The sequence below is a fragment of the Mastacembelus armatus genome, chromosome 2 (assembly GCF_900324485.2).
Source record: "Mastacembelus armatus chromosome 2, fMasArm1.2, whole genome shotgun sequence".
NCBI lineage: Eukaryota > Metazoa > Chordata > Actinopteri > Synbranchiformes > Mastacembelidae > Mastacembelus > Mastacembelus armatus.
The window spans coordinates 10535134-10545523 of NC_046634.1; the positions used below are offsets into that span (position 1 = coordinate 10535134).

Sequence of the window (10390 nt, forward strand, 5' to 3'; positions counted from 1 at the left end):
AAAAATAGACTGGAATTTGGTTTGGACTCATCCAGTGTCAGAGAAATGAGTCCACACTTCGACACATGTTCCCATTAAAATACTTTTTAAGGATTCCCGATTAAATTTCAAGAAAACAAAATGAATTGAGAATTTTTAAAATACTCCCACTAATCATAATTATTGATTTATTATCATCAATAATGAATGTGGTCTTCCGGTGACTTCGGCGCATGGATCATTTATCAAACATCACTGTGTGTTTAGCAAATTCACAGTTTGCCTCCTGGTTCTGCTCCGTTTCTATTCAAGCCTCCAGAGACAGGGACGTAAAAGTTTGATATTTTTCAATGGGGTTCGGTTTGAGATAAACGGCACCGAATAATGAATAATTGACCATGTCCTGCGCAGCGTTGTGTTTTCTCACTGACGGAATAAAATGTAGTGAATAAAACAATAAGTCATATTATATATATCATATCATATATAAAGACATTAAATCTGTCAATAAACGTCCTGTGCAGTGACAAACGTCCTTCTGTGCCAAACTTCATTCAGAAAAACCTGAATTCTGGAGTCATCAGTGTCGTGTGGGCGGATGGCGCCGCCTAGTGGAAGTGTGGGTGACTCACATCAGCTGGAACAACAACAGTGACACTTAAACATGTCGCTTCTTAAGAAATAAATATATTTGTCACATTTTCTAATATTTTCTCTTCTTCTGCTGTTTTTGTTTCCGTTTTCAATGTGTAGGATGACATTCAAAAGTTTCGGGATGACATCACAGCTCCGAGACAGCACACACACGTCATCAAGCGGTGACGCACCAACACGCCGGAGATGGTGAAGTGACATTTGATTTAATGTTATTTTTATCTTTTGGATAAAATGTCGGTGTTTCACGACGAAATCGAGATCGAGGACTTTGAATACGACGAGGACACGGAGACATATTATTTCCCTTGTCCCTGCGGAGACAGGTTCGCCATAACCAAAGTAAGTTAACTGGAAGCTAACGGCTAACGGCTAACTTCTCACAGCAAAACAAACAGCGTCCAGAATATTTTCATTTAGATTTAATATTGATATTAATTTAATATGATTTAATATCGATCCACCTGTTTTTAAAGGAGGACCTGGAGAACGGGGAGGAGGTGGCGACGTGTCCGAGCTGCTCTCTCATAGTTAAAGTCATTTACGATAAGGTCCGTGAACGTCTCATTGATCGATCATTGATTTTATTTTGTATTTTTATCGCTGATTTTCTGTTTGGGAACAAAGATACTTGTGGGGTCCGACACATGCTTTTATTGTGAAAAGTAAAAGTTGCTTTGTGTTTCAGGAGCTGTTCCTGTCCGGAGAAATCATCGAAGCTCCTTCGTCTTTAGAGACTAAACTAGAACTGGCTCAGTCCTGAACCCTGAACCTCCTCACCCTCCTCCCTTTAAATACGCTTCACTCATGCACAGACACTTTGAACTGAACCAGAGTCAGAAACCAAACCAGGATCCTGGTGTTTGACTGTGGATCCCCACAAGATGAAGATTGTGCAGATGGTCCACCAGCCCTGTCAGAACCACAGAGGACGGCAAGAACCGGGCACCAGCCCAGGTTTCCTTCTTCCACTGCCTCAACTTCCTTCTACCGACACTCAGGTCATGATCCGGGACAAATGCAAAGGAGGTGCAGCGACTTCCAGAACCACAATGGACTCTATGGTAGCTTCTTCCAGAACCAGGACACCTGAATCTGTGTCGGTCCAACTGTACAAACTCATGACGGTGTGTTCACTGTGCTGACACAAACACTTTTAGAGCAACTGGATCAGCTGAGGAAGCTGCACAGCGTCTGTAAACTGGTATTTATTAAATATGTGAAAAACCAAATCTCAGACTTTCTCAGTGTTTCCTGTTTGACAACAAATTAAAAACAAACTTTTCATAAAATCTCCGTCATCCAGATTGTCCAGGGCGCGTCGTGTTGGGCAGGAGCCTGTTAGAATTAAAATAAATCACAAATACATCAATGAATAGAAACGAAAGAAAATAATATAAAATAATAAATAAGTGATAAAATAAATGAACTGATCAGATCAATAGAATCATGTGATTAGTCACTAAAATAAAATAAACAAAACACAAACTATTTGCATATAATTGAAATAATTTTAACAGCTGATGTTACGTCGCGCTGCGTGATGACGACAGCAGTGAGCGACGACGTCACTGACGTCGCAGCATCCTCAGCTCCAGCAGCGGCTGCAGCTGCGCACATGATCCGCCCGCAGCGAGGACTGCTGGTCTCTGTGCACTAACGGGTCCCGTTAACGGCCACCGACTCCGATACAGACCGGGAGAGTCCACTGCCAGTGCCACGTCCTGCCTGTCCTGGAACCACCGAGGTAAGCGGCTCCGTTTGCTGTGATTGTACCGGGACCGGGGAGAACGGGAACGAAGAGCCGGTTAAACGGAGACAGAATCTGGTCCCAGCGGAAAACACGAAGCAGGATGATGCTGCGGATTTTATCCACATCATCCTGGTTCGAGTCCTGGAATATCCCAGTGAACCGAACCGGTGTGGTTCCGTCAGAGCTGCATCTGTACTTTAAATACAGGTCTGAGGGGCCCAAACTCGGGGTCGGGGCCTCACCAGGGTCCTCACATCAATCTGAGGGGCCGAGGGAAAAAAAACAAAACGTTATTTATTTGGTTTGTTTTGTTTATTTGTAGAGTTTTAAAACAAAAACAGGAGAAAACTAGTTGGTTCTGGATTTTCATGTGCTTAACTCACCTGTACCTGGTACCTGTAGTCCAGAACAAGTGCAAATACACCAGTGAGGTACAAGTACCTGAACCTTAAGTGGATACACTGAGTTTCTGTTAGAACCGAAGAGTGAAAGAAAATAAAGAGGTGCAGCGTGAACAGACGATTGAACTGGGACTTTAAAGACAGGAAGTCATGAAGGACCTGAGTCCTGCTGTGGAATCTGGGTTCTGGTGAACTTTAGAAAAGTTAACTCTGCAGCAGGTTGATGTTCACTGAAACGTTTCTGCCCGTCAGGAACATGGAAGACTAATAAATGTGGGTCAGTTGAACCACATGTGAGACCAGGGTCCTGGTCTTCGGAGTTCTGCAGCCCAGAGTCCAGTTACAGGAAGGTTTCTGTAGAGTTTGATCTGCTGAGCGAGTGGAACAAACACAGTGAGGATGAGTCCGTTTAATAAAAACTGTTTACTCCCACAGTAAGACTGAGGTCATGACCTCCACTTCCTGTCACACCACCTCCCCCCGCTGTCCTCCTCCTCCTCCTCTTCTTCTGTGGTTGACATTTTCCCATCAGCAGGTCACAGCGGTCACATGATCTCGCTCTTAAACTCCCTCATCTGATGATGATGATGGTGATGATGATGATGATGTCTGATGTTGAGATGCTTCCTTGTGTGTTTTCAGTCGACGGTGGGCGGCGCCTCCATGAACGATGACGGAGGAATCCATCCTGATCGCCAAGTGGGACTACGAGGCCCAGCAGGACCAGGAACTCGACATCCGGAAGAACGAGCGCCTGTGGCTGCTGGACGACTCCAAGACGTGGTGGAGAGTCCGAAACGGTGCCAACCAGACGGGCTACGTCCCGTCTAACTACGTGGAGAGGAAGAACAGTGTGAAGAAGGGCTCGCTGGTCAGGAACCTGCGGGACACGCTGGGTGAGTGTGCTGAAGATGATGATGATGAAGGAGATGATGAAGACACTGTGGCCTGTTTTTCATCAGTTTTAATTTGACAAAGTCCAGAGAGAAATGTGTTTTCTTCTTCTTCTGATGATGATGATGATGAAGAGCTGTCACTGGCGGCAGCTTTGCACAAGGTCAGAGGTCTTTGTTTTCCAGAGAGCGATGCCAGAAACCCCCCCCGCGCTCGCTGTCACTTCCTGTTGATTTAAGAGGCTGAAGTTTGACTCAAACACTTTGTGTCTGAAAAAATGTGACATGTTAGAAAAGTGTCTCTGTGACGTGTTGGTTCAGATTTTGGTGGAAAAACAAGTAAAACGAGTCGATCAGATGCTTCCAGCTTTGTTTCCGTCCTGTCTGAGCTCTTCTTCTTCTGCACTTCCTGTTTTCTAGGCCTCGGCAGGACCAAGAGGAAGACCAGCACCAGCAATGCTTCGCCCAACAATGACGAGTGCCCGTCCAACGGCAGTACCGGAGGTGCAGAGCGTACCTGCGACCTCAGCGTCCCGGCGGTGGTCAAGTTCGCCTACGCGGCCGAGCGTGAGGACGAGCTGACCTTGGTGAAGGGGGCGCAGGTGGTCGTCATGGAGAAGTGCAGCGATGGCTGGTGGCGCGGCAGCTCAGGCGGACAGGTCGGCTGGTTTCCATCCAACTATGTGCAGGAGGAAAATGGGGAGGTGGCGCCCGTTGATCCTGGTTACCAGAGAGCAGGTGGGGTCACTGAGGCGTCGAGCGGCCAGTCAACCGGCGGCAGCGTCCTCCACACCGTCCAGACTCTGTACCCGTTCAGCTCTGACGTGGACGAGGAGCTGAACTTTGACAAGGGGGAGGTGATGGAGGTGATCGAGAAGCCCGAGAATGATCCCGAGTGGTGGCGGTGTCGTAGCTCCCGTGGCCTGGTGGGGTTGGTACCAAAGAACTACGTGGTCGTCCTGAGTGACGGGCCGTCTCTGCACGCCGGGCCGGCTCATAGCGGCAGATTCGCGGGGAAGGACTGGTACTATGGCAACGTGACCCGGCATCAGGCTGAGCGCGCCCTGAACGAGAGGGGTGCGGAGGGAGACTTCCTGATTCGGGACAGCGAATCATCAGTGAGTATCAGGTTTATGGTTTTGGGTTTTTGAGAAGGGTTTGGGACATGGTTGTTCAGTTTCGTGGTCGGGACTTATCTGGTTCCCTGGTCCCTTTAGACTGTAGTCAGACTGAACTGTACTTCCTGCTGCGTCACTAACCTTTTCCTTCCCTGCTGTCTCTTCTCAACCGCCCGTCGTCTTTCAGCCGAGCGACTTCTCCGTGTCCCTGAAGGCCGCGGGGAAGAACAAACACTTTAAGATCCAGGAGCTGGACGGCGTCTTCTGCATCGGCCAGCGGCGTTTCTCCTCCATGGACGAGCTGGTCGAGCACTACAAGAAGGCGCCCATCTTCACCAGCGAGCACGGTGAGAAGCTCTACCTGGTCCGACCTCTGCCGTGACCTTTGACCCTGGAGGTCAGCAATGAGCCAGAGTTATGCTAAGTTTTCACATACGCAGGCAGACTCCACAGAGTGTCCTGGTCTGGTCTGGTTAGATGGAGAAGAGCTCAGCTGGAAACAAAGTCCAGTCCAGGTCTACAGACTCCACTCAGACATGTATTCGCCCAGTACGCAACGAAAAACCGGAGCGTCACCTTTTTCCCTTCAGAACCAGAAATCGCCTTCATGAGGTGGGTTCTGTCACCAGCACCACCTGCAGCTGCTTTTTCATATTTTTTAAACACTAGTTTGTCTTTTTTTTACCGACGGTTCTGGATCAGGATTCAAACTGTGATTTCACTGTGCTTCACGATGTAGAATGTCTCTGACTAACAACAACAAACTAAACCTTTATTCGCTGAACAGCAGCCAAACAAATAAAAACATCAGGAACATCTGGAGAAGAAACTTTCAGATCCAGTTTTTCACTTCTTGGTGTTTGTGGTTCAAAGTCATTTTAGTCTTTGTCAACAAAAGTTACAGTTTATAAAACTGAATGTGTCGACCAAAACAGATCAGTGTTGCCTTTTTAACGTGGTTTATTCTGGTTCTAGGGAATCGGATTTCTTCTTGGCTTCTTGGCAGCTTTTCTTTTAAAATTCACTCTGTAAATACAACAACCAACTTTATTTATACAGCACATTTTAAAACAACACAGGTACAAACATTTCAACTCAACGAACATGTGAAGTAAATGTGATTGTGTTTAAAATAACCAGAGCCAGTAGTGCCAAAATAAAAGTTTATTTAACAAGAAAGAAACCTGTAAACTGTTCTTCGGTGTCTTATTGTGACGGTTTGAGCAGGAAGTGTTGAATCTGACTTTAATCTGAAATTAATTCTGATCAAATGTAAAACTTGTGTTTGTGGATCAATGTTAGTTTAGCTGCAGTTCCTCACCGTGACCACCTGAGGGCAGTAAACACTGAATCAGTTCACTATGACTGATCCTCAGCTGTCTCCATCACTCATCAATACTGATGATTGATCCTGATCATCACTGAATCCTGTTGGACACATGAAGACGAATGAGACAGTTCTAATGTTTGACATCACGCAGTTTCTCTTGAGACGGCGCCACTTCAACATCAGCTCATTCACAGGTAGATCACCTGACACGTCTTTACACGTGACGTCAATAAGTACCAATGATTAATTATATTCATAATGAATTAGTACTAATGATTATTACTTATAATTATGTAGTTATTTTCCTTAAAATTGAATAAATGAATAAATTGACAAGTCGAAGTTTTAGTTGTTGGCAGGGCCGATCACAACGCGGGGGGCGGGCTGTAGTGTCAATAGTGCGTTTCAATTGGCCCGTCGACTTTGAGTGACAGCTGTGGCGGCGAATCATTTTGGCAGGCGGGTTTTCTGGTTTTTTGATTCATTCCTGTTCCGGTGTCAGAGACAGGTGGAAACATAAGGAGACTTTCAGGTGAGAAACACTTTAGTTTATTTCGCTCTGGAGTTTAGAAAATCCTTCATGATTGTGTTTCACCTGTGAATTATTCACCTGTTAGCAGCTAGGCTAACGTTAGCATGCTAACACCTGTCCTGTCCGTGCTAACGTTAGCCTAGCTGCTAACAGCCGTGAGGGACAAACGAACAAATGTCATGTCTGATTGTTGAGCTCCTCGTGTTGAAATTAATAAGTCAAACCTGTCGAGACAGGTCACAGACTGTTTGTGGACCGGGCCAGTAGTTTCTGGGAATCATGTGGGTTTGAAACCCTGGACCAGTCCTGGACCATGAACCATGAAGGGACATTTAAAATGTCTTCACCTCATTGTCCTGGAAATAGATTTCGATCCTCTTGACTTTTCCTTTGGTCAGTGAACTCATCACATGCCCACAGCTGAAGTTGGGGCTGTGCGGCGTTCAAGGACGGGCTAGAAATGCTCTGAATCCCCACAGTGTTGTAGGAGTTTGAACGTACCGTGGAGCACCTGGGAGCTGGTGAGAAAAGCAGCACTGAGCAGAAACAAGAACCAGCCAGAATCCAATGGAACCAGAGTTTGGCAGGTAATGTTGGACTCAACAGGTGTGCTGTTGAACCTTATCACACAGGATTCACTCTATGTTCTTCCTGGCTCCTTCAGAGTAAAAGTCTGCTTGTGTCCTGCAGCAGGCCACCAGAGGACCCCCCCTCCTGCCTCGGCTGTAACCTGATGCTCACCTGAGAGAGTCGTGGCCTCAGGTGAGGACATTCCTGGACCAGCTGCAGCAGGTTTCCAGCAGCAAGAATGTTTCAGAGTCAGCGAGGACATGAAGGTGGAAACAGTCGGAGCGTTGCTGCTGCTGCTGCTTTGCTGCCAGGCCGCTGCAGGTAAATCCACCACGAGCCCGTTCAGTTCACCTTTTCTTCTTTTGGTAACATCGAACAGAGTTAAAGTTTAGTTTAGTCTTGAATTCAGTAAATGTGTTGGAAAACATCTGGATTAAAATGGGCCAGACAAACTGTCTGTGAAGAAAACTGAAGTAAAATTAGTCATGGAAATAAAAATATTCCTGCTGAATCAGCTTTTAACTTGAAATCATTTTCACCTGGTGACTGGAAGGATGGACTTTTATTTTTTACTTCAAAATTGACTTTTTTATCCAAATGTTTTAAGTTTTATTTCTAAAATGTTTTTGCTTTAATAATGTGTCTATGAATGGAATAATTTGCTCATCTATAACTTCATCTGTTTTACTTGTTACCTCGAGAGACGAGAGAAAACATCTGGAGGAAATGACACGAGTTAATTTAAGTTTTTAATAAATCTGATTTAGTTCTTTGTCGCTGCATTTCCAAAGTAAAACTTCCTGTCATAACAGATGAATCAAAGCTGAGTTTAAAGTTTATTATTGTGGTAAAGAGTCAGTTTTTCACTGCGAGTGAAAATAAAATGTCTGTTCATTAACTAATGCTGCTGTTGCCAAAATGTTTGTTCTTTTTACAAAAATCTGTGACTTTATATTTTTGTGTTTGCAGACTTTGTTTTTCACTTCAACTAAATTTCATATCTAGAAATAAAACGACTGTTTCCACTTTGACTCAGCTCCACTTTTCTTTAACATGAGTATTTTTATGAAATGTTTCTTTTATTTGCACTTGAAATAATCAATTGTTTGTGTTTTGTTCCTGTTTGTGTCGAACCGCAGGAGGGAAACTCCAGCAGCTGCTGCACAAACACGGTGAGACGTTTTCTTCTTCTCTGGCAGTGGGTAAAAATAAACGTCAAGGAGCTGAAGGTCGGCGCTGCTCTCAGATCAGCCTGCAGGAACACGCTTTTCACACTTCCTGTTGACAGCGATGAGTGATGATGATGATGATGATGATGATGAAGCCTGAGGGTCGCTGTGGTCGCCTTGACCTTCACACTCACTGTGACTGTGGCTTTTATTCTGAAAATCCACACTAAGGTTGTTGTTGTTGTTGTTGGTCAGGGAGCAGAGAGACGGGGACCCGGGTGCTGTCAGCGGCCCCTGATAAGGCCAACGAGTTCCTGAGCGCAGCACGTAGATCCAGGAGGAACATCTGGGACCGCAGCAGGCCAGATGTTCAGCAGTGGATCCAGCAGTTTGTGAGCATGGGATACGATGAGGCGGTACGTATGTTTGAGATTAGCAGGAGTAATAGAACACACGTGTGATCCAAGTCTCATAATGTTTTCCTGGAGGTAACCGTGTCTCCTGGTCAACTTCCTGTTGTTGCTCTAAGCTCCAGCAGAAGAAGAAATCAGATCCTGTCAGATGTTTCAAATTAACTTTAATGGTCACGGATGGAACAGCAGCAGCAACACGTGCGTTTGACTTACAGTCCAGAGAAGAAGACGACACCTGTGTGGTTTACAGACCTGGTCCTGGACAGGGACCAGTTAAGACCAGCTGAAACTTGTGTTCTGATTTAATGAGATGATCATTAAAGTGATCACACCTGTGTGAGAGTGTAGGCCAGTAAGGTGACAGCCTCACCAGGTGGTCCCCTGTGATTGGTCTGATGTTGCCATGGCGACACCTGAGCCTCAGCTGTTTGGCCTTTTAGCTGCAGACTGAGGAACGAAAAAAAAAAAAGTCAGGTTCCAGCTTCTCATGAGAATATTTACCAGGTTCTTCTGGATCACTTGAGTTCAGATGAGCACCTGGAAGTTTTCTGTCTCTGGATCAGAACAGCTCAGGTCCAAGAACCACCCCTGACAGACTCCAGAACCAGACAAGGACCAGACCAGAAATAGTAGCATGAGTATTAGGAGTAGCAGCGACATCATCAATCCTAAATTGGATCTTTCCAGAACCATCAGCAAGACAATGTGCTGACCTCAGACCAGAGATGGGGTTCTTTTGTAATGCTCTTAATTTGAAAGGTAAACTTGATGCTTCCTGTTTCAGAGGCTGGAGGCGGACCTGTCCTACTGGATGGACCAATGGCGTTCCTCGGATCAGGGGCGTCAGCACCACTATGACGAGAATGCAGCCGTCGGGCCTCGGGATGCCACCGCCTACAGACACGGAGCCAACGTCAACTACGACTATTATTGATTTCAGTTTATCGATTAGCTCAGGTGACCGATTGACCGATCGGCAGACGTCTGCTGAGCAACAGGAACAGCTGATCGATTCAGTTTGTGTAGAAAAATAAAACAGCAGGTTTGGATCATTTCTCTGAGGCTTTTATTTACTGAAAAATGTTTGTATGAGCGAGTCACTCACTGGCCACTTTATTAGGTACCCCTGCTCCTGTCGCTTTGACTCTTTGCTGCTCAGGCATCAACATCATCCTGCTGCTGCTGCCCTGAATGTCTGAAAGCACCTGAGGCTGGAACATCTGTCCTCCAACATCTGTATCACATCAGTCTGTCTTTGGGGGACGAAGGTCAGCTGGAGGAGTCAGGAGCTGTGACTGAGATCACGTTTTCATAAAAGACTGGAGGAGGAGGAGGGTGTCTCTGCAGGAAGGTGTTGTCCTCACAGGCTGGTCCAAGTGTTGGAGCCGCAGCTGAGCTCACTGCCAGTTTCTTCCTGCTGAGCTGCTCTGGAGGCACCGAGTAAAAATAATGTCAACACTCGAGCTGGTGTGAACATACATGACAGCAGCTGTTTACACCTCCACCCCCCTGCTCCGAACCCCGAGCCGCACAAGGGCCCGACCCTGAGCGTCGGGACCTCGCATCTCCTCTGGTCCT

The 10390-nt window shown here is 46.1% G+C and overlaps 3 protein-coding genes across 5 annotated transcripts; all 3 read left to right on the forward strand.

The window, feature by feature from the left end:
- The first annotated feature begins 790 nt into the window (after positions 1–790).
- dph3 (diphthamide biosynthesis 3) lies at positions 791–1865 on the forward strand. Its single transcript, XM_026301374.1, has 3 exons — positions 791–975; positions 1110–1184; positions 1322–1865. The coding sequence occupies exons 1-3, from the start codon at positions 868–870 to the stop codon at positions 1394–1396; spliced, it is 258 nt and encodes an 85-aa protein (XP_026157159.1). The 5' UTR covers positions 791–867; the 3' UTR covers positions 1397–1865.
- A 361-nt stretch (positions 1866–2226) lies between these two features.
- On the forward strand, positions 2227–5989 carry LOC113127100 (cytoplasmic protein NCK2-like). Its single transcript, XM_026301355.2, has 4 exons — positions 2227–2380; positions 3430–3683; positions 4101–4798; positions 4986–5989. Exons 2-4 carry the CDS (start codon positions 3458–3460, stop codon positions 5178–5180), a joined length of 1119 nt encoding a protein of 372 aa, XP_026157140.1. The 5' UTR covers positions 2227–2380; positions 3430–3457; the 3' UTR covers positions 5181–5989.
- Positions 5990–6632: 643 nt separating this feature from the next.
- On the forward strand, positions 6633–9861 carry LOC113127110 (augurin-A-like). 3 transcript variants are annotated; one of them, XM_026301372.1, is made up of 6 exons: positions 6633–6660; positions 7140–7247; positions 7351–7551; positions 8370–8402; positions 8655–8815; positions 9597–9861. In XM_026301372.1, the coding sequence occupies exons 3-6, from the start codon at positions 7491–7493 to the stop codon at positions 9744–9746; spliced, it is 405 nt and encodes a 134-aa protein (XP_026157157.1). In that variant the 5' UTR covers positions 6633–6660; positions 7140–7247; positions 7351–7490; the 3' UTR covers positions 9747–9861. The 3 variants fall into 3 exon arrangements, with proteins under 3 accessions (XP_026157157.1, XP_026157156.1, XP_026157158.1); XM_026301371.1 differs by lacking the exon at positions 6633–6660 and having other exon boundaries at positions 6788–7247; XM_026301373.1 differs by lacking the exon at positions 6633–6660 and having other exon boundaries at positions 6788–7247; positions 7354–7551.
- Positions 9862–10390: the final 529 nt, after the last annotated feature.